Source organism: Monodelphis domestica, chromosome 1, assembly GCF_027887165.1.
Source record: "Monodelphis domestica isolate mMonDom1 chromosome 1, mMonDom1.pri, whole genome shotgun sequence".
Taxonomy (NCBI): Eukaryota; Metazoa; Chordata; class Mammalia; order Didelphimorphia; family Didelphidae; genus Monodelphis; species Monodelphis domestica.
In genome coordinates, this window is record NC_077227.1 from 361,350,707 (window position 1) to 361,374,898 (window position 24,192).

General features: G+C 35.4%; 1 protein-coding gene across 1 annotated transcript in view; it reads right to left on the minus strand.

Annotated features, from left to right (window-relative positions):
- The window catches only part of RNF145 (ring finger protein 145), a 105,588-nt gene that overhangs the window by 78,777 nt on the left and 2,619 nt on the right, over positions 1-24,192 (minus strand). The window contains exon 2 of the mRNA XM_007473959.3: positions 18,611-18,825. Within this exon, the coding sequence (XP_007474021.1) occupies positions 18,611-18,794 (184 nt within the window). The 5' untranslated portion in view covers positions 18,795-18,825. The remainder of the gene's footprint in view (positions 1-18,610; positions 18,826-24,192) is intronic.

Consider the following 24,192-nt stretch of genomic DNA (forward strand, 5'->3'; position numbering starts at 1 on the left):
GAGGACAAATGGTGGGAGTAAAAACACTGAGGAAGGGCAACAGCTTAACTACAGGGGTGGAGGGGATATGATTGAGGAAAGACTCTAAATGAACAACCTAATGCAAAAACCAAAACTATGGAAATGAGTTCGGATCGAGGACACATGTGATACCCAGAGGAATCACACATCGCCAATGGGAGGGGGGGAGGAAAAGAAAATGATCTTTGTTTCTAATAAATAATGTTTGAAAATGACCAAATAAAATAATGTCTAAAAGGAAAAAAAAAGTAAACAGAGCACTTATTAAACACTTACAAATGTGCCAGGCACTGTGCTAAGTGCTAAGACTACTAATAAAAGTAATTGAAAGTCTCTACCCTCAAAGGGGAAGGCCACACATAAGGGGAACCTAGAAAGTGAGGATAGGGGCAAATATAATGCAAGGAGGAGATGAATGAGGAGCTGAATCCTCAACAAAATAAATAAAGCATGTGATTCTCCTAAAATGGGAAGGGTGGTGGTTGTCCTTCATACTTGAAGAGGACCAAAATGAAGAGGTCTTTCATACTTGAAGAGGGTATATGTACAGCTGATCAGACTGGTATGAGCTCTGAAGGCTCTATCAAAAGTCAAACATAAATAATTCATATGAAGAATTAAGATGGAGATGTCTCTAAATTTGCTTATCTCATATTTTTTTTAAGCAACTACAATTTTGCTTTGCTCCACATCACGTTCTCTGATGCAAGCACTCATGCTGGCCAGTCTCTTCCCCTACCTCTCCTTTTCTCTCTCCAGAGACATACTGTTTCAAAACACAGAGAAAAGTGGTAATCTATCCAATTCCTCACAAAAAACAAATATTGAACCCTAATCTATTATTTTTTTCTTTTAGTTTTATCTTGATTTTTTAAAACAAATTTACACATGAGTTTTCCAGAGTTATATGATTCATGTTATTTCCTTCCTCTCTTCCTCCTCCCTTTCTCAGAGTTGACAAGCAATTCCACTGTGTTGTACATGTATTATGACTCAAAACATATTTCCATATTATTAATTTTTGTACTGAATAATCTTATAAAACCAAAACCCCAAATCATATACCTAAATAAACAAATGCTAATCATATGTTTTCAAATGCATTTCTACTCCAACAGTCCTTTTTCTGAAGGTGGTTAGCATTCCTTTTCCTAAGTCCCTTATAATTGTCTTGGATCATTGTACTGCTGTTAGTAGCAGTCTATCACATTTGACTGTCCCACAATATTTCAGTTATTGGGTATAATGTTTTCCTGGTTCTGCTTTGTTCACTCTGCTTCAGTTCATGTAAGTCTTTCCAGGTCTTTCTGAAATCATTCTGTTCCTCATTCCTTAGAGCACAATATAGTATTCCATCACCATCATATACCATAATTTGTTCCATCATTCCCCAATTGAGGGACATCCGTTTAGATTCCAACTTTTTGCCACCACAAAAAGTACAGCTACAAATATTTTTTGTACAAACAGGTCCTTTCCCATTTTTTTTATCTCTTTGGGATACAGATCTAATAGTGGTATTGCTAGATCAAAAGGTATGCATTCTTTTATAGCACTTTGGGTATAATTCCAAATTGCCCTCCAAAATAATCAAAACAATTCACAACTCAACCAGCAATGCATTATTAGTGTCCCAATTTTGCCACATTCTCTCCAACATTTATTATTTTCCTTTACTGTCATATTGGCCAATCTGCTAGGTAAGGTGGTATATCTCAGAGATGTTTTAATTTGCATTTCTCTAATCAGGAGGGATTTAGAACATTTTTTTCATAGGGTTATTGATAGCTATTTCTTCATTTGGAAACTGCCTATTCATATCCTTTGACCATTTATCAATTGGGGAATGACTTGGATTCTTATAAACTTGACTCAGTTCTTTATATAATTGAGAAATGAGACTTTTATCAGAGAAATTTGTTATAAAATTTCTTCACTAAGCAGAAACACAGAAGAAGAACAACTGCTTGATTACATGGGTTGAGGGGAATATGATTGGGGATATAGACTCTAAATCAGGGGTCCCCAAACTATGGCCTGAAGTCCACATGCAGCCCCCCAAAACCATTTATCCAGCCCCCACAACCATTTATCCAGCCCCCACCACACTTCTGGAAGGGGCACCTTTTTCATGGGTGGTCAGTGAGAGGAGCACTATATGTGGTGGCACCACAAAGTGTGGAATCGCTCACATACAGTACTACTTCCAGTGACATAATCCTTTGCATGGTACCTTGTTCATGAGAACGAGGCACCATACAAAGGATTATATGGCTGCACAATGGAAGACGTCAGCATGATGAGTGCAAGGTGTGACAAGTCCATCACAGCCAGCACTGCAGCTTCCGCTATCCCAGACAGCGGAGATTTGTTCTTAGTTTTATAGTCCGGCCCTCCAACAGCCTGAGGGACAGTGAACTGGCCCCCTGTGTAAAAAGTTTGGGGACCCCTGCTCTAGACAAGCATCCTAGTACAAACATCAACAACATGAAAAGAGGATTTGATCAAGACAAATGTAAAACCCAGTAGAATTGGCTTCAGGAAGGGGTGGGGGGAGGGAAGGGAAAGAATATGATTCTTGTAACCAAGGAATAATGTTCTAAACTGACTAATTAAATAAAAATTTCCAAAAAAATAAAATAAAATTTCTTCCCCCAAACAACTGCTTGATCACCTGGGTCGATGGGGATATGATTGGGGATGTAGACTAAACAATCACCCTAGTGCAAATATCAATAATATGGAAATAGGTCTTGATCAATGACACATGTAAAACCCAGTGGAATTGCACATCGGCTATGGGGTTGGTGGGTGTATTTTAATAAAAATCCAAGATTTTGAAAAGATTTTTTTGTTTGAGAAAGATCTTCAAGGAAGAAGCTTGCTAACTCCTAAATCCAGAGAATGAACTGTTGCAGAAAGATGCCAGAAAACCTACATTACATCAAGATCAAGAATGAACCTTGGGGTGTGGTTGATTGAACTAAAGGTTGATTGAATTTATTTTGAATGTACACTCTTCTGCCAAAGGGGACTGCCCCCTAATTGGCTTTTGTCAATGCACCCAGCAAAACATTGGTTTTGTTGTCTCTTTCTCTCTATCTCTCCTATTTTTCCCTTATTTCTAACTAGAGACTAGTCTTCCTTGGGCCTCAGGGGGGTATTGTGAATTTCAAAACTACTCCACCCTATTCAGACCATTCTTTAGAAGTTCGTATTTAGCTATTTCCTGATCAATAACAATAGAAATACTTGGAAAAACAGAATCAAGTCTTGGAAACTACATTCTCCACCCTACTCAGTGTAAAAAGATTAGGAAGGGCTGTAGCAAACTCATGATTTAATTATTTGAGAATATGGTCTTCAACAGACATGTGCATAAAAAGGACAGACCTCTGGGCAGTCCTAGGTCAAGCTAGAGCCACCACTGGCACATGTGAGACACAGGAAGTGAGGTAGAGAACAGCCTCTGGAGTTCTCAGGACTTCCTGTGAGGAGGGCTAGAGTTCAGTGGGAGGCTGGTGCTTGAGGTTAGAGGAGCCCCTCAGACTGCTTTCCTTCAGATTGGTCATGTGAGTGATAAGGGGTGTCTTTCCCTGCCTTGGCTATCCAAGGCCTTAATACCCACTTTGGCTCAGCCTGAGCCAGAGTGGTTCTGAGTTATACTTCTTTCTCCCTTTCCCTCTCCCTCTCCCTCTCCCAATACTTTCTTCCTCCTGTTGTAATTAAAACACCATAAAAATTTGGCAGCTGACTTGGGTATTTTATTATTTGGGATTTCCCTTGGTGACCATTTAAATTTAGATTTTTCTCAGTCTCAACCATAATATTCACCCTTTACAGGAGAGGGAAAGAACATGAATCTTGTAACCATGGGGAAATATTCTAAATTAATTAATTAAATTTGGTGGTTAATTTAATTAAATAAAATTTTACAAATTAAAAAAAAAATTCTTCCCAGTTTGTTACTTCACTTCTAATCTTGGTTGCATTGGTTTTGTCTATACAAAACCTTTTTAATTTATTGTAATCAAAATTATTCACTTTACATCTTGCAATGTTCTCTCTATCTCTGAATTGGCTATAAATTCTTCCCCTTCTCCATAGATGTAACGGGTAAGTTATTTTATGTTCCCCCAATTTACTTATAATATCACTCTTTATGTTTAAATCATGTAGCTATTTTGGCCTCCTATTAAAAGTTTTGACAAAGCTAAGAGAGAAAACAAGAAACCAATGTAATTAATGAATTGGAATAGTGACAGGGATTGGATTTCTGATTTCACTGTTACAGGGCACTTCAAAGAAGGGAAACTCTACCAACTGAGATTAAGTTTTTCCTGCAACTTTTAGAGCCTATGAGTCTTCTAGACTGAGATCAGCTCTGTAATCACTATACCAAACTGCTTCTCACAAATGAATTCATGAATATCAGCAAAAACTTGCAAATAGAATAATCATATTTCAAATAGTATCTATAACATAATACAAGAACACCAATATCATAAACAATAAATAAACTCAAAAATTAAAAAATGTAGAAAAATTGCTTTGAAAAAAATTTTTAAAGAAAAAAGCAAGGAATAAAAGACTGCTATAATGATATCTATTCAAAAACACATTATATTTTTTAAAACTGTAGAAATCTTCCCACAAAAAGTAGTTGTTTAAAAAAAAAACAAAACAAAAAACTTCCCTGGGGGATAGCTCAGAGCTGGGAGGCCCTGGGATCAAATATGACCTCAGATACTTCCTAGCTATGTGACTCTGAACAAGTCACTTGACCCCTACTGCCTAGCCCTTACCACTCTTATGCCTTAGAATCAATACTAAGATGGAAGGGTCAAAAAACAAAAAAACTTCTCTAATCTTTTATCACACAGTCTCAAAAATATTGGCCATACCAATAAGACATGAAAAAAGTTAAGGCAATCCACATAAACAATGAAGAAGATAAAATCTTTCCAACTATTGACCCAAGCCCCCCCCCCCCCCAATGAAATGCAGCAATAAACAAATGAAGTTAATAGGATGTAAGATTCCTCATAAAATTGTAGAATGGAACATCAAAGAAATACTTAATGAGTATCTAGAAATGAAACAGTAATTATGAAGAGTCAACATAGCTTTATTAAGAACAGGTCATGCCAGAAAACCTTTTACTTCCTTGTTTGATAGGATTATAAACTAACAGAATCAACAGAGTACTATATTATTTATGTAGATTTTAACATAATTTTAACAAAGGACTTGATAAAATACACAAAAAATGTGGAGAAATAAGCATGGACAATAATGGAATAAGACTGATTTGTTACTTGTCAGGAAGAAAAATCATTAATTACTGAATGTCAGTTTGGTATTTGGTCTCCAGTAAAGTGCTCCATGGATCTGTCCTTGACTCCGTGCTGCTTCACATTTTTATGGTTATGGTATGCACATTAACTATGCAAATGATAAAGCTAGGAGGCATAATTAGCACAGGATGACAAGATCAGAATCCAAAATGATATTAATAGGCTAGAGAACTGAGCCAAATCCAACAAGAATAAATCTACATTTGGGTTCAAAAAATCAAGTTCAGAAGTATAGAATATGGGAGGAGAGGATGGACAGCTATTTTGCCAGAAAAGGTTACACAGATATAAGCTTGACAAGAGTGAACAGTGTGATATAGTAGCCCAAAAACACTAATGTCATCTGGGACTATATTAAGAATAGCTACTAAGAATAAGGAGGCGATATACTTTCTATACTCTACCTTGGTCAGAAACTATATGGAAATTTATCTTCAGTCTGATCAACATAATTCAGGAAAATTTTTGATAAACTAAAGCACATTAAGAGAAGGATAACCAGGAGGTTTAAGGACCTTTTAATATTGTACTAACAACCTAGGAGTCATCCTGGACTCTTCACTATCTCTCTTCCCATATATGAAATCTGTCTGCCAAGACTTATCAATTTCTTTTTTTTTTTTTAAACCCTTACCTTCCATCTTGGAGTCAATACTGTGTATTGGCTCCAAGGCAGAAGAGTGGTAAGGGCTAGGCAATGGGGGTCAAGTGACTTGCCCAGGGTCACACAGCTGGGAAGTATCTGAGGCCACATTTGAACCCAGGACCTCCCGTCTCTAGGGCTGGTTCTCAATCCACTGAGCTACCCAGCCCCCAAGACTTATCAATTTCATCTCTGCAACGCATATTAAATATATCCCCTTCTCTTCTCTGACACTGCCATTACTCCTCACCTGAACTACTGCATCAGCCTGACACTGTATCTCTCTGCTCCCAGTATTTTCTGTTTGTCCCCCCGTGCCTGGAACTCTCTCCCTCCTGCACTCCTACCTTTTATAGGAATCCTTTGCACTCTGCCTTTTCTCTCTGGATGCCATCTTTTTCCCTACCTCACTTTATTTACTTTTATCATAACTGCCCATAATTTGGAACTGAGGTATATTACTTACCTTACATATTTAATAAAGTCTTATGATAAAAATGTTCTTATTTTTAGAAATGTGGTTTAAATATTAAATACTTATTTGAAATAAAACTAGCATGGGATACACCTTAGTATGACTGACACAGGTGATGTAAAAACTAAAGCTACCAATAAGAATTTTAAAACCACTTAAAGTTACATGTAAATTATTCTTATTGTACTAGTCTTTAATTGATAGCAAAACTCCTAGTTAAATATAAATTACTCTTATTGTATGTAGACTTTTATATAATAATTTTTATAGACCAGCATCTCTTAATAAAAAAAATACTGATAAAAGAGCTTTCTGATAATACTGTGCCACTATTTACACTATCTGAAAAAGTCACTGACTTTATTATTCAAAGTCAGACACTGAGAGATTGATTGGAAAAATATAAGTGAAAGTATGCTTACATGTACTGATTTAAATACATGGTAGGTAATATCCCACAAGGTGTAAACTAATTTTAAGAAATGTAATGATTATATATTGACCTTCCAAAATGATAATTCAACTGATCTATTGCCCAAAAATTACATGGGAATAAACTACTAGTTATTCAGCATTAATATTTCCAGAAAAAGACTGCATAGTGGTTCAAAAATCAGAGATAAATGAATCTTCCAAAACAAATAACCTTCTTATTAGGATTTGGACAAAGGAATAGAAATCTTCTCATGATTACAATAAAAATAAAATCAAAAAAATTAAGTAATGTTGAAATTAAGACCTTCTAAAAGGATAATTCAGTAGTGAAGGGATAGTTACAACACTACTCCTGAAGACTGAGAATTATGTTTACATATACATCATCAAAAATTAAAATTGCAGCTTCCTCAAGAGCATTGCAAAGACACATGGTTTTAAGAAGGCATACTACTAATCAGATCTTACACTAGAGAAGTGACATAAAAGACATCATCATAACTGTATGGGTGATCTGGGTTCAACCAGATTCAGATTCATTCTTTGATAATTTCAGTTTGATACTGGAACAAAATGAAGACACTTATAGGTCATTCAATAAGTAACCAAAAATGATTTACTTAGCCATAACAGAAAAAGTATATTCAACAAGAACAGAGAAAATTCCTCTCATCTCCAGGACTGGCTCACTGTCCATATGATCCAACTAGTTGCCCATCTAAACGTCTTTTAAGGAAAATTAGCCTTACTTATATGAGGGAAGAGATCAGGATGTGGTACTCCTAACACAATGGATGGTCAAAAAAGAAGATAGGCTAGCTAGTCACACAGCCTAAGAGAAATATAACAGCTAAACAGCTCAAGTATAATATGAGTATCTGAAATAGTAAAAGGCCCAGAGGAAGGCTTCCAAAACAATGGAGAGATAATACATGGAAAATATACAGAAAGATATGAACAAGAATTGCAAACATGAGAAAATTTTATAGAAGTTTATTTTTACCAAAATTAATCTGTTCATCATTTCTTACAGAACAGTATTATTTCATCACAATTATATATCACAACTTATTCAGCCATTCCCCAACTGATGGCCATCCCCTCAATTTCCAGTTCTTTGCCACCACAAAGAGAGCTGCTATAAATATTTTAAAACATACAAGTTCTTTGCCTTTTTCCTAGTCATATGAGGAAACAGATCTAATAGTGGTATTATTGGGTCATAAAGTACATGCAGTTTTACAACTCTTTGGGGGCATAATTGCATTTTTTTTCCTCTAAAATTTTGGGTCAGTTCACAGATCCGCCAACAGTGTATTAGTGTCCCCATTTTCCACATCCTGACCAACATTTGTCATTTTCCCCATCTATTGTTTTAGCCAGTCTAAAGGGGGGGAGGGGTAAGATTATATCTCAGAGTTGTCTTAATTTGCATTTTCTAATCAACAATGATTTAGAGCATTTCTTTGAATGATTGTATAGTTTTTATTTCATCTTCCAAAAATTACCTATTCACATCCTTTGACCATGTATCAATAGAGGAATGACTCATATTCTTCTAAATTAGAAAAAGTTCTCTGTTATTTGAGAAACCATAAAAAATTTTCCCCAATTTTCTACTTTCTTTCTAATCTTGGTTACATTGGTTTTATTTATACAAAATCATTTTAATTTAATGCAATCAAAAGTATCCCTCTTACAATTCAAATGTTCTCTAGCTCTTGTTTATTCATAAATCATTCTCTTATCCATACATCTGATTACATCTAGGTCCTATGTCCATTCTGTCCATGTCTTGGTAAGTGGTTTAAGATATCAGTCTATATACCTAGTTTCTTCCAGACTGTTTTCTAGATTTCCAAACAATTTTTACCAAATACTAAATTCTTATCCCAAAATCTTAAATCTTTACATTTATCAAATATAAGATTACTATGATATTTACTATTGTATGTTATATATCTTACTCTATTTCATTGATCCAACACACTATTTCTTAGCCAATGCCAAATAGTTTTAATAATTAGTGTGCTATAATACAGTTTAAGTTCGGATACTGCTAAAATTCTTCTTTTACATTTTTTAATGAATTTCTTTGATATTCCTAAACTTGTATTCTTCCAAAAGAATTTTATTATTCGTTCTAACTTAATTAAATTTTTTTGGTATAGCACTGAATAAGTAGTTTAGGTAGAATTATCATTTTTTATTTGGTTTAGCCCACCTATGAACAAGCAATAATTCTCCAATTATTTACATGATTGTACTTGTATAAAAATATTTATAATTTTGTTTATAAAGTTCCTGAATTTGTCTTAATAGGCACATTCCCAGATATTTTGTATTGTCTATGGTTGTTTTAAATCAAATATATCTTGCTACCTTCTATTTTATTGGTGATATATAGAAATTCTGATGTCTTGTATGGATTTTTTATCCTGTTATTCTGCTAAAATTGGTTCAACTAATTTTTTAGTTGAATCTCTTCAGATTTTCCAAGTATACCATTATACCATCTGCAAAAGGAGATTGTTTTATCTCACTGCCCATTCTGATTGCTTCAATTACTTTTTCTTATCTTGCAGATACAGCTAGTCCTTCTAGTACAATACTAAATAATAGTCATGATAATAGACATCTTTGTTTTATTCCTAATTGTACTGAGAGGGTTTCTAACATCCTTATTATAAATAAGGCTTGCTCATAACCGTGGGTAGATTCTTCCTATCATTTTCACGAAAAATCTATTTATGTAAGTCTTTTCATGTATTTTAATAGGAATGATGCTACATTTTGTCACATATTATTTTCATTACATTTGTTATTTATATCATCAATTATGTTAGTAATTTTTCTTCTACTGAACCAGCCCTCCATTTGTGGTATAAATCCCATTTGGTCACAATATATAATCTTTGTGATATATATTTTATTTAGAATTTTTCCATAAATATTCATTAATAAAATTACTCTGTATTTTCCCCCATTTTTGCTCTTCCTGCTATTAGCACTATATCTGTTATATAAGGAATTTGGTATTTATAGCTGCACTCTTTGTAGTGGCAAAAAACTGGAAAATGAGGGGATACCCTCCAATTAGGGAATGGTTGAACAAATTGTGGTATATGTTGGTAATGGTATACTATTGTGCTCAAAGGAATAATAAAGTGGAGGAATTCCATGGAGACTGGAACAACCTCCAGGAAGTGATGCAGAGCGAAAGGAGCAGAACCAGGAAAACATTGGCACAATCAAATGTAATGGACTTCTCTATTAATGGCAATGCAGTGATCCTGAACAACTCAAGAGGGATTTAGGAGAAAGAATACTATCCACATTCAGAGGGAAAACTGTGGGTATAGAAACACAGAAGAAAAACAAATGATTGATTACATGGGTTGAGGGAGACATGATTGGGGATGTAGACTCTAAATGATCATCCTATTGCAAACAACAACACGGAAATAGGTTCTGATCAAGGACACATGTAAAACCCAGTGAAATTGCACGTTGGCTATTGGGGGAGGGGAGGGAATGACACTTCCCTATCAAAATAGAATTCTAATTTTTTTTTCTTCTTATATTATGGCAACTTCCTTTAGTCTTGGCTACAAATGGCTAAGTGAAATATTACTGCATTCTGTCCTACAGACTTGTGGGATGGAAATTACTTTAAATTGGACCTATACAAGGGCCTATTTTGAATTTTTTTCCTTATATTTTTTATTATTTTTCTCTTCTTTTGATAATTGACTCATACACCCCCATAACTAAACATTGCATCCTAAGCTGAACTGGATGTTTTTTAACACTTACTTCAGGGGGGATTGTATTTTAATTTCAAATCCAAAATTTTTGATTTTTTGTTTGAGATTGTATTTTTATAAAAATCCAAGACTTTTGATTTTGTTCGAGAAAAGATCTTCAAGGAAGAAGCTTGTTAACTCCTAAATCCAGAGAATGAATTGTTGCAGAAAGATGCCAGAAAACCCAGACTGCATCAAGAAGATCAAGAATGAACTTTGGATATGATTGATTGAACTGAACTTTGATTGAACATTTATTGTAATGTATACATTTATGCCAAAAGGGACTGCCCCTAATTTGACTTTCTGTCAACGTGCCTAGCAAAACATTGGTTTTGCTTTCTTTCTTTCTATTCCTCCCTCACTACTCTAATTTCCTCTTAGAAAATTGAATATTGTATGCATGTGTAGTTAGAAGTGCATTTAGGACTACAAGATGATTACGTTAAATGATCAATGGGGAGACTAGTCTCCCAATGATCATCAGGGGGGATTGTGAACCTTAAAAATTCTCAGACCCTACTTCATAAGGTTGGATTGTGAACCTTAAAAATTCTCAGACCCTACTTCATAAGGTTAGGTTAAGACCATTCCCCATTTTAAACAATGAAGGAACTTAAATCAGGAATGTTAGACCTCTACTTAGATCAGGAATGTGAAGACCTCTACTCCACCCCTACTTAAATCTGCTTTAGGGAAAGAAACTCCTTGCTGAACAATGAAAGATACTTAAACCCATACTTATAGTAAGACAAAAGTTCTTAAGCTGTGCCTAATTTTAGATCTAATACAAAAGTGTGCTAAGTACCTATAAAGGTCAGGCAACTTGTGAATTTATAAGGAGCAAAGAGGTGAGAAACTTACTCAGAAGTTTTCTGGTGTGAACTTCATCAAAAATTTAAAGCCTTCTTAGGTGTGAACTAAGAATGGTCTGTCCTTTGAAAAACATCTACTGTGATTGGTAGATAGGAGAACTTAGGGGAGGTGACATAGGAGAAAATTCCCTTTATAAGGAGAGGAAAAGCTGAGTCCCGACACAATCAGAAGAATCTCTCTCTGGAGATGGATGGATGGCTGAACTGGTGTCTCTGAACACTAGAATCCTTGCTTGGACAGAACTTGTGGTGAGTGATTTAAGACTGACTGATCTCTCTCTTAAGACTCATGTCTAGGCCATGTTGGCTAAGGCCCTTCATACTTATTCCTCTCTTATTCTCTCTCACTTTCTTTAATTCCTCATTGTATGAATTAAAATCTCTATAAAACCCAGTTGACTTGGTATTTCATAATTGGGAATATTTCCCTGGTGACCACCTTATATATTTGATTTTAAAACAAGACACTGTCTTGAAACCATATTTTCTGCAGTCACAATTTAAACCATCCACTCTTGTATCTGCCATACAGTTTATGTCTTCCACTATTTTAATTATTACAGTGGGGGAGGGGAGGGAGGGAAATAATGTGATTCTTGTAATCAAGGAATAGTGTTCTAAATTGACTAAAATTAATTTTTACAAAAATTTTTAAAAAAAGAATACAGTTATCAGATTTTTCATTCAGTCTGCTGTCTTTTGGCCACATTCTAATTTCTAAACATCTGCCTTAAAACATAGCACTCAGAACTGAACATAAAACTGAATGATAAAAAGCATTCATTAAGCAATTACTATATACAAAATGCTGTGTTAGCAAAGAGAAAAGCAAGACAGTTTCTGCTCTCAAAGAATTCACACTCTAATAGGTAGACTTAAAAGATATGGAAAGTTTCAGCTATAAGTCAGATAAAAAAGCCCAATGGTCCTTAAGGAACAGCAGCAAAGTCAATGGTAATACATCTTTTAAAAGCCACTTCCATTAATAATCCCACATTGTTTTTTGATGTTGAACCATTTGATAATGCCAATGACTTTGGGGGCAAGTACTTTCTTTTTGAAAATACTTTAGTTGCTGAGTAAGCACGGGCAGAAAACGTTACCAGGCTATTGTCTCCACAAGGTTTGCTTCCCAGGACTATAGCTTCAGAGGCAAGGTTAGAGGGTTGATCCTAGATTGTTGCTATTCCCTGGACTCTAAGTCTTACAAGCCCATCAATAGCATAAGTATGATATCATGAGTATGATGACTGAGCCTAAGACTATATTAGTTTGTCTTTTTCTGGCTTCCTGTAGGATTTTTTCTTTTGTTTGATAGCTTTGGAATTTGGCAATTACATTCCTGGGAGTTGTCTTTTGGGGGTTTAGTGTAGAAGGTGTTCTGTGAGCTCTGTCAGTGGCTGTATTGCCCCCTTGTTCTAGAATCTCTGGGCAATTTTCTTTGATTATATCTTGTATCACCATGTCCAGTTTGGTGTTTATTTCTGGCTTTTCTGGGAGTCCAATTATTCTTAAATTTTCTCTTCTCCCTCTATTTTCCAGATCTATCACCTTGTCGGTGAGATATTTTATGTTCTCTTCTAATTTCTTGGTGTTTTGGCTTTGCTTTATTAGTTCTTGCTTTAAAGCCTGGTTTTCTTTTACAGTTTGGTCAAACTGGTTTTGTAGATGCGTGAATTTCTTTTGCATTATTTCCCACTTTTCCTCCCAGAGGGATTCCATCTTTTTGGTCATTTCTGATTCAAATTCTTCATGGGTTTGTGGAGAGTTTCTATTTCCTTTGGAAGATTTTGGAGAATTTTCTTGTATATCTTCTTCTATCTGCTCTGTATTTTGTATTTTGGCTCCATAGAATGTGTCCAAAGTCGCCCCTTTCTTCTTATTTTTCTTGGTATTTTGGGGCTTCTGTGCTTCTGTGGAGTTTGCCATTTCTGAATGTGGAGGATTAGCTTTTCTTATCTCTGTCTGGTGATCAGAGGCTTTAGTCCGGGGCAGATTGTCCCTTCTATGAGCTTTCCCTGGGTTAAACTGAATATGCCTCACTGGAACTGGAATGGAAGGGTCGGACCACGAGGCCACACTCTCCCCCCGGCTCGCTTTCCGGAAGTTGCCTTCAGAATCGCTGGCCGTGAGGCTGTTTCGTCGGCCTGCGGGGGGATGGGCTGCAGCTTCCCCAAGCTCCGAGGGCAAGGACTTTCACTGAGACTTGGATAGCAGGATCCAGCCCGTGAGGCTGTCTTGCCCGCCCTGAGGGTTGCTGTTGTTTCCACCCGCTCTCTGCAGAGGAAGCCCCAGGCAGTAACTTTCACTGGGACGGAAGGCCCTGAGGGTTGTTGTTCCGAGGACCCTGCTCTCTGCTGGGGGGAGCAATGACTTTCACTGGGACTTGGGTAGAGGCCCTGAGGGTTGTTGTTCCGAGGACCCTGCTCTCTGAGCCCGGCCGGGCTGCGGCTTCCGGGAGCCTTGGACTCTGCGCTCCTACCCCTGAGGTCTGAGTGATCTCGGGTTCTGGCTTTTGAGGGGGGCCGTACCTTTTGAACCGGGTCCAGGTCCAGGAGGAGGGTTCCCAGGGTCTGTGCTGTTGATCGTTTTGAATTTCGGCGCCTTAGGAGCTTATAGTTTGAGATCGGTCGGGAAGGGTTTTCCGGAGATCTGAACTTTAGCTTTCTCTAAGCCGCCATCTTAACCGGAAGTCGACTATATTAGTTTGAAGGAGCCTAGTGGAACTGGTTCCAAATATAAGGAGGAAGATACTTAGATCTTTATAAAATGAAATGTTTAACCAGATCTCCTTATCCTGAAACTGATAATTTACAATTCATGTTAATTTGCTATTCATTGATCTTTTTAAAGAAGATTCAGTAAAGCAAAATACAACCTTAGCAATTATTGCCCAAACCGGTGTATGTCATGATTTTATTAAAATTGTAAAAGACTCCTTGATGGAGATAGCAACAGAAATTTTTTTCAATAATCCCCTAATTATTTATATCAAGAGAGGCAGAAAAAAAGGAGACAAGATTAATAAAATTATATGCCACTGTAGCAGAGTCTAAATCAAAGAAAGGATTCTCTATAAATGGTAAGGTCCTTCAGATGCTCTTATTTACTGATAACATTACACTGACTGAATCAAGTTTGAGAAGTATAAAGATCTTTCCTAAATGAGATCCATAATCATCAAAAAGAATTAAACCTATCAATATAAAAAGGAAACACTGAGCAGCTATAGGATATTTATTGTCTAAACTATCAAGTACTTAAGTCCAGGCTTGGATATTCATCTCTATTAAATATAATTTTATTATCTCAGTTTCTCTTCTCCCTTCATCCCAACATCTTTCTACCTCTTTAGGAGGTTAAAAAAAAAAGTACCCCATCCTTTCTATTTATAACCTTACATGTGTACTTCCCTCTTGGAAACTAGAACTCTTTCCTTATCTACAATTTGCTCCTTAGTAAAAGCTAGAAGTAAGCCCCAAAGGACAACAGAAGAAACAAAAATGAAAAATAAAACTTATAATTACAGAACTATAGGGGGAGGCATCTAAAACACAAAGGCAAATACAAATTGCCACATTTATTTCTGCTATAAAAGTTATCTAGCTGCTAAATTCCATATGTTATTGTGCAGTTGTTCAATCGTGTCCCACTTCTCATGACCCCATGGACCAGTAGCTGTCCATGAGGTTTTCTTGACAAACATACTGTTATCTTTTGTCATTTACTTCTCCAGAGGATTATGGCAAATAGGTTAAGTGGCTTACCCAAATCACACAGCTAATGAGTATCTGAGGCCAGACTTGCACTCAGGTCTTGCTTACACTAGGATCAATGTTCTATCTACTGAGCTATCTTAGCAGCTCCAAAATTCCACATACTTGATCACTATAACTAAAAAAAAAAAAAATTAAATTAAAATAACTGCATTGTATTTAGATAGGATGCTTAAAAAAAAAACAAAAAAACACCTGTTCAAGCTAAAAGTATCTATTTTGTGTAATCACTAAAGAAGAGTACATAGCAATAGAACTGACTGTACTAAAGAAAGCTTGGTTCAGTTCCCAGTACTAACAAAACAGGGTGTGAATTTCAGCTGCACTACAAACCATAAATTTCTAAAATTAATTAACCGTTCTGGAAGCAAAGGAAAAGACAGCATCAGACAAAAATAATTGATTCTGAACTAAAAACTGATAAATCCAACTGAAAAACCATAATGCAAAGTGAACACTAATCATGCCTAAATCTGAAGTATACAACACAACTGCTCATCCATAATGAGCTAGGTTATTATTTTTTGCTTTTTTCTGTTTTAACACAAAGCCTTCCTGCCATAAGATGGGTTAGAATTAGCAGTTCAAAGTAAAGGACATTAGAAATCACCAAGCCCAATCCCCTAATTTTATGAATGAGGAAAGAATTTAAGTAAAATGATTTGCCTGAAGTCACCCAGATAATTAATAGTAGGACTAGAATAAAAACATCTTTCCATTGCCATTCTAATACTTTTTATACTTTAATACCAATTTAACAGGTTCTCCAGAAGCCAGTACCACTTCATCCATATGTGGAACCATTGGTTACAGCAAATGAAGAAATTTTTTTGCATACTATGGACAAGTTCACTTAATTTGGCAGTATACTTCTCGGGAATGTTCATGTAAATGATTAGGTTGACTCATGTATTGCCAGAGCTAGCTTGGTTTTGGGAAGGTTTCAAAGGGCACTGTAGGAGTATTAGGATGCCTATGGAACTGAAGAGCTATAGAATCGCTGTGCTGACCTCATTGTTGTATGCCTATGAAACCTGGATGGTCTACCAGTACCAAGCTAAACTCCCAAGCATTCAAAATCTACTGCAAAGAGTACAACTCTGACGAGCTGGCCATGTTGTTCCAATGCCAAATACATATTTGCCTAAAAGACTATTTTATGGAGAATTCACACAAGGCTCACACAGAAGTAAGAAGAAGCAAAAAGGACACCCTCAGGGATTCTCTATAGAACCTTGGTATCAATTGTGAGACTGGCACAGGACTACCCAGCCCACTAGGCTCCATGAGCAAAGCAAAATTGCAATCACTCAAAAGAAACATAAGATGTGCAAATTTAGAAACATCTACATCCTAAATACTTATATGGGTTATTTCTGACTGACCTGTGATAGATCCTTCCAAACTTGTATTGGTCTGATCAGCCACAGTCAGATACACTGTAGAATGACCCAACATGATGAAGTCATTTTGGTCCTCTTCAAATAGGAAGAACAATCAACCAATCAACCTTTTCTACTATATCATAATACCTGTCATTAGTGACTTAAGTGAAACATGGGATTTGCAGTAATAATTACTACTAACCAGAATGTTTAGCTCAAAGTTCAAGAACTATAGAAACTCCATCTCTAGGTGAAAATGAAACTCTAAAGGAAGAATTCTATCCTATCCTATCCTCTCTCTTCACTCAATATTCAAGCCATTTTATAGGTTCATATACTGTAACTGTCATATCATTCTATAGTTCTAAAATAGTACACAATGAAGAAAGCTAATTATGAGAGTGAAACACTAAGAAAATGGCATAAGTGATACAAAGTAAAAATGAGGTGCTCTTAACAGGTCCCTAACACACAATTTGGGCTAGCATTCCTATAATTATTTTGTTTGCTGTCCAAAGATTTCTGTTAATATCAGTGTTTTCTTGATGTGTTAGCTTATGTCTACTCTCAAGGAACTTATAATCTAAGGAAAAGGTCCAAAGTGTATCCTAATAAATTACTTACAAATTCAAAGATGATTACAACCTTTGCCATAAATGCCGTAATAGCATATTATTATATAAAAGACTGAGCTAGGAATGAAAACCAAGTTGTCCAAGGCAAAAAAAGAAAAAAAAGAAAATTCCATCTAGGCCCTGTACAAGTGTGTTCTTAACATTTAATACATCCCAAGTCTATAGAACTTCAGATTATATTAGTCTAGCTATAGACTACATCACTACCTTAAAAGGCATTTTTTAATAAGATTAGATGCCCTATGGCAGGTATCAAATTGGGAAAGCCTCAAAACATCTGAGTAAGAGAAAAATAGACCAGTTTAAAGTTCATTTAAGTACAACACAACATAGGTAATGTTAATTTGTGATTCTAAGTCAATATGTTGCCTGGAAAAACATTTGCATTTGATACCACTGCTCTATAGAAATTCATCATTAATGCTAGAAAAAAGGTAACTCAAATTCATGTTCCACTAAAGGTATGTAGTATCATCTTTATATACAAAGGATAAAACATTTTATTACCATTATGAGATCTGTATGAACTAAAGACTATTCATTGTTCCAAGTTGTCATTTCATCCCAATTCTAAAATTCTCTGAGTCTACATTATACAATATTTCTTATCTTAGATTTCTTCAAGTTCTTCTAGTTACTTTTACTATCATTACTACTACTACATAACAATCATAGTTCCAGAACCGAGTTGGGAGTTTTTCCCACCTCAAAGGAGATGTCTGTTATGATACTATTTCATATAATACTACTATCACATTTATTTGAACGGAATGTTTTCTTTTGAGTTGATGTGGGTGTTTTTGTTCTGTATCTCTGGGGATCTCTGAAGTACACAAACAAGGGAAAAAACATATTTTAGGCAAAAAAAAAATTCATCTTCATTTTTAGTGATAACCAGATCAACTGCCAAGAGGAAATAAGGTATGTTAATGGAAAATAATGGCTTCAATTGACATCTTGCTAAAATATATGATTTATTCTCCCACTTCCAATTTTATACCCCAAAATCAAAATAATCTACAATTCATCTGAATAAAACAAAGCAAACTGCTAAGACTACATTATTAAAAGCATTCTATGACTATACTTGCCACATCAATGTGACCAAATTATGTCATCAATTCATCCACATTTAAAAAAGACATTTAGTACCCTAACGAGTTCATTTTAAGACTAAAAAAATAAATGAAGCAAAGACTTACCCACATAATGCATATTAAGAGCCAAATACTTATACTGGAAAAGAGGGTTGTTATTGAGACTACTTCTTTGGATCTGCTGGAAAAAAGAGCTGACATCCCATCTGTACAAGACATCCAAAAGCATGATGCTTGGGACCCTCAGGGCCACATTTAACACTGCCTCCAATTTCTCTCTTGCAGCCATATTTTTCCTTTTCAGTAAAGTTGTGACAACCCTAAAATTCATAAAAGATACACATAAAAAATAAGTCAGCCAATAGAACTTTAAGATGTGGATATGCATACATATTCCCATAATGGTTATTATGTGTTTGTTAAAAAAAAATAACTTTTTAGAGATGTATTAGCAAGCTAGGTATTTCCCCTTGTAATATTTTTCCTTTCTTTAAGCATTTTCTATTCTGATTAAATTTGTGTTTCAAAATTATGTTTAAAAGTTTTCACTAGTTCTAACTCTAAGTATAAATAAAAAATCATTTCAGATTCACTTGAATATCGAAAAAGGTGACTAATTCAAAAGTATTAACTGCTCAATAAAGAGCTGGCATAAGTTAATTTTTACTTGTTAATTTTCAAGGTCTTTTTTTTGACCTACAAAATTCATTAATATAAAATAAAAAAGTAATGCTCTTTAAAATATTGTTTCCTTGAAAGATTAACAATTTTTTTCATTTTCTTTTACTAAAATCTCTGAAACATCTGTAATCAGATAGAAAAATAACATTCCTGTCAAATAATTTTCTTCCATGCAGACATTTTAGTGACACACAGTAAGTTAGATGTAGATCTGTATCTCATGATACAGAGTACCTCTAACTACTTCCTTTCTGTAGGTGGAGGAAGGGAGGAAAAAAGTTAAAAAGGTATGAAGAGGGGGCAGCTGGGTGGCTCAGTGGATTGAGAGTCAGGCCTAGAGACCGGAGGTCCTAGGTTCAAATCTGGCCTCAGACACTTCCCAGCTGTGTGATCCTGGGCAAATCACTTAACCCCCATTGCCTAGACCTTACCACTCTTCTGCCTTGGAGCCAATACACAGTATTGACTCCTTTTGCTCCAAGATGGAAGGTATGGGTTTAAAAAAAAAGGTATGAAGAGCTACAGAAAAATGAATGCATACTTGTAGGAAAGAAATAATGAAAACATATATGAGAATAATTGAATACATGCAAGACTGCCTATTTTTTTAAAGAAGCTATTCAATGAAATATAGCTTTAAGTGGCAAAAATATTTCAAAGGTCCAATCTACTGCCACTTCATTGAAAGAATTAGAGAAAGGGGGGAAGAACGTAAGAAATCACTAAAACTAATACAATAATAGGCAATTAAAAAAATGATATGACTAGGACTGGTCAAATCTAGTAGCATCCCTTTGATATTCTTTCAGAGAATGTTGAACACATTTGTAACTCCTAATTTTACTGGAGCAAATGGAAACATTTCTGAGGATAATTATAGAGCAAAAGATGGCAATGCTATGGTACATATTTGTCAGTAGTTCTATCAGATACCCCAATTTTCAAAGTTTACTTAGTTAAAAGAGAACTAACAGTGGTATATTTGAAACTTTTTGGTAGTTATATTATATTATGCCCAAGGATATCAAATTAGAAATTACTATAAATCCCCATTATCAATAATGCAAAGCTGAATACTGCTTTAAATGTATATGAAAATTCTTTAATGAATTACCTGTTTTTTCACATTCCCCAATAAGGTAAAAATAATACTAGCAATGAAGCAAAAGTCAAATAGTTGTGATCTAAACCAAAAACTGAAAGAAAATGAAAACTAAGGCAGCTCCTTAATTCAGCTTTCTGACAAATATGAGGACCTCACTTGGTTAGTAGTATATGTTATCTGCTATACAATATTTCTACATAAATGTGAATGTCAAAGCTACGTAGTTAAAAACAGATGAAGGGTATGAGAAAGAACATTATCTACTTTCAAAGGAAGAACTGTGAGAATAGAAACACAGAAGAAAAACAACTGCTTTATCACATGGGTTGATGGGGATATATGATTGGGAATGTAAACTCTAAGCAATCACCCTAGTGCAATTACCAATAATAGGGAAATAGGTCTTGATCAATGATACATGTAAAACCCAGTAGAATTGTATGTCAGCTATGGGGGGAAGGAAAGGAGGGAAGGGAAAGAACATGAAACATGTGACCATGGAAAAATATTCTTAATTAATTAAATGAAATTTTGAAATTAAAAAAAAAACGGATGAAGGGGGAAAATTCTTACTCATTACCAACCAAAATAGTAATAATAGTATAATGCTATTTGTTTCCAGATATTTTCTTTGTATTAAAATTGAAGATTTTTTAAAAAGAGTATTAGAAATACATGACAAGAGGCAGCTAGGCCTGGAGGCAGGAGGTCCTGGGTTCAATCTGGTCTCAGATACTTCCTAGGTGTGTGACTCTGGACAAGTTATTTAACTCAAATTACCTAGCCTAAGAGGGAAAATAAGGGTAAAAAAAAGAAAGAAACAATGGCTGCCTATGTTTATTTTAGTGTCATCTCCAATTTACTAAGGGAATCATAGGATCATAGATCTAGAGGAAGAAACTTTAATCTATCTAGTTCAACCCCTTGATAGAGCAATCTGAAGCCTAAAGAAATGAAGTGACTTGCTCAAAATCACTCAGATAGTTAAAAATCAGAAGGATTTAAGCCCAGTTTCCTCTGACTTTAGAGCCAGTACTCTTACCACTGGGCCAGGATAGTCTTCCCCTATTTTCAGCATTTTGCCATATCACCTACTCATTTGTAGTTAATGTTTTAATTATGTCAAGTATTGTTATTAGTTAACATCATAGCACAATTAAAAAAAGTTTTTTTGTCTCATTGTAATTATCTATTGAGGAAAAAATCAGAAATGAAGAACTTAATGTTCAGGAAATAATGAAGTCTTCCTCTAGATCACCTCTATAAGGTGATGTTAGCTTTTTATTACTCTCACTATTATTATCATCATCATCATCATCACAACTTATAGCAGATAGAACAAGCAAACTATCCTCCTTCATAGTTATCAATACATGCAGAATCTGTCAAAATTACTGACAAAATAAAAAGGCAATGTCCATAAGAGAAAATAAAACTAATATTGTACATTTAGGATGCAAATGTCATAAATACATAAAGAATGATCTTGGAGAGAACACAGGATACCCATTTTATAATAATAAGTAAATTTTAAAATTATCCAACCAGAGAAAGAAGAAATAATTTATTTAAAACTCTACCAAATTTGAATCTCCAATTTCTCTTCCTACCCATAAGTTATAAATGCTTGCTGATTCTATCATGGTCCCAACTATGCCGACTCCCAATTCTGTTCAACTTAATTTACTCTTTGAGGTACATACAATTATAAAATACATCATTTACTGGGGGGGGGGGGCAGTGTAAGCTCAGCTTTCAAATGGCAAGTTGGTTTTTTTAAAAATGCTTCACCTGAAATTAGAATATGCTACCAAAAATGCTAGCATTGTACCTAATTGTCTAAAAATTCTTATTTTCCACATGTCAAAGAATCATAGGAAGACAAATTTAAAGTCTTTTTTTTTTAACTCTTACCTTCCCTCAAACTCTGACCTTCTCACCAGAACATTGTTTTGTCATACTAGTCCCCTTTTCCTTTTGGAAAGCACAAATGTGCTTTTGATTTTCTCTTCTCTACATCCTGCACCTTCACATTCTTCCCCTTTGGTGTGTTGTCATCCCCCATTTAAATGTAGGCTCCTGGAGCAGCTTGTTGGCAAAATGGATAGTGTCAGGCCTAGCAATGGGAGGTCCTGTGTTCAAATATGGCCTCAGATCCTTCCTAGCTTTATGACTCTGGGCAAGTCACTTAACCCTATTTACCTGGCCCGTGACCTTCTCTCTTAGAGTTGTTACCAGGACATAAGGGTTTTTTTTGTTTAAATTTAAGCTCCTTGAAAGTAAGTACTATCTTTCTTTTTGGGTTGTTCTTCAATCCCTATCCCTTAGCAGTGCCTGGCACATGAATGCTTGAGAAATGCTGGGTGTGGAGACAGCTAAGTGGCTCAGTAGATAGAGACCAGGCCTGGAGTTCAAATCTGATCTCAGACACTGCCTAACTATGTGATCCTGAGCAAGTCAACAACCCCCATTGCCTAATCCTTACCACTCTTCTGCCTTAGAACCAAACATAGTATTGATTCTAAGACAAAAGGCACAGGTTTTTAAAAAAGAAAGAAATGTTAGGTGCCAGTTGTCTGCCTACCTAGCATGCTTTTTAAACTGTGTTTGTTTTTTAGTGAATATTCTTCATTCAAACAGCTAAGCACAAACACTAAAGAAGCAATCCTAAAGAACATTATTAAAATTTTAAATCTAGGGTACTTTACCAACAAATTCTTATAACTACTTAATATAAGTTTACTTTTGCCCTTAAAGCCCTCTAAAACCAGGCTGCTATGTAGACTTATTCCATTTTATTCTCCTCCATGCACTCAGAGTTCCAACCAAACTAGCCTATTTACTGTTCTCTGAATTCAACATTCCATCTTCAGCTTCCCTGACTTTACCAAGGCTCTCCACACCTTCTTCCTTTTGGCCTCAGAACCTTTAGCTTTCTTCAGGGCTCAGCTTAGGTGCTACCTCAGAAACATATCTCTTCTAGATCTCCTTGACTGATGATTTATGCTTTCTTCTAAAATCATCTGTCTTTACTTATCAATTTGTGTGTTGCTATCTTCAATAGAGTGAGGGCAGAGTCTTTTCTTTTACTTTTGTTTTTGTATCCCCATGACAGCACAAAAAGTGGGCACAGTAGGCATTAAATAAATGAATTGCTGAACTAAACTATGTCTAGATATGTCTACTGATGACAAACTATCCTAATCAGAAATTGTTCAGTATATTCATAGCACCAAGTCATAGTCTAAGCTGACAGCCAAAACATATGTTTTAAAGGACTCCAGGTTTTCAAAATAGAACCAGCTTTATATTTAAGTCATCATTAAGGTTGAAGAAACTAAGACCTCCAGTCAAAATCACCTAGATAATTTTCCCTACTTCCTCCTAAGCAAAATGTTATCAGTATCTTTTTTTTTCTGAAAGAAGTTTTTGGGTTTTTTTTTCCCAAACCCTTACCCTCCACCTTAGAATCAATACTGTGTATCAGTTCCAATGAAGAAGAGTGGTAAGAGCTAGGCAATGAGGTTTGTGACTTGACTAGGGTCACATAGCTAAGAAGTGTCTGAGGCCAAATCTGAACCTAGGACCTCCTGTTTCTGGGCCTGGCTCTCAATCCACTGAGTCATGTAGCTTGCCGCTCCATCCCCCACCCTCCCAGAAGTCTTAAATCTAAATAATCTTTCATCTACAACTACTGTAGGATGGAGCTAATGAGTACAATTTAACACATTGAGAGGTATCTTATAACATTCTAAAAACACTAAAATATCTCAGAAACGAGCAAGAGGGCTATAACTAAAACAAACCTAAAAAGAAACCAGGGGCCAGTAAAACAAAAGCCAATTACACAGTTTTCTGACCCATGAAACTTATAATGCTGCACCCCCCCAAAAAAATCAAG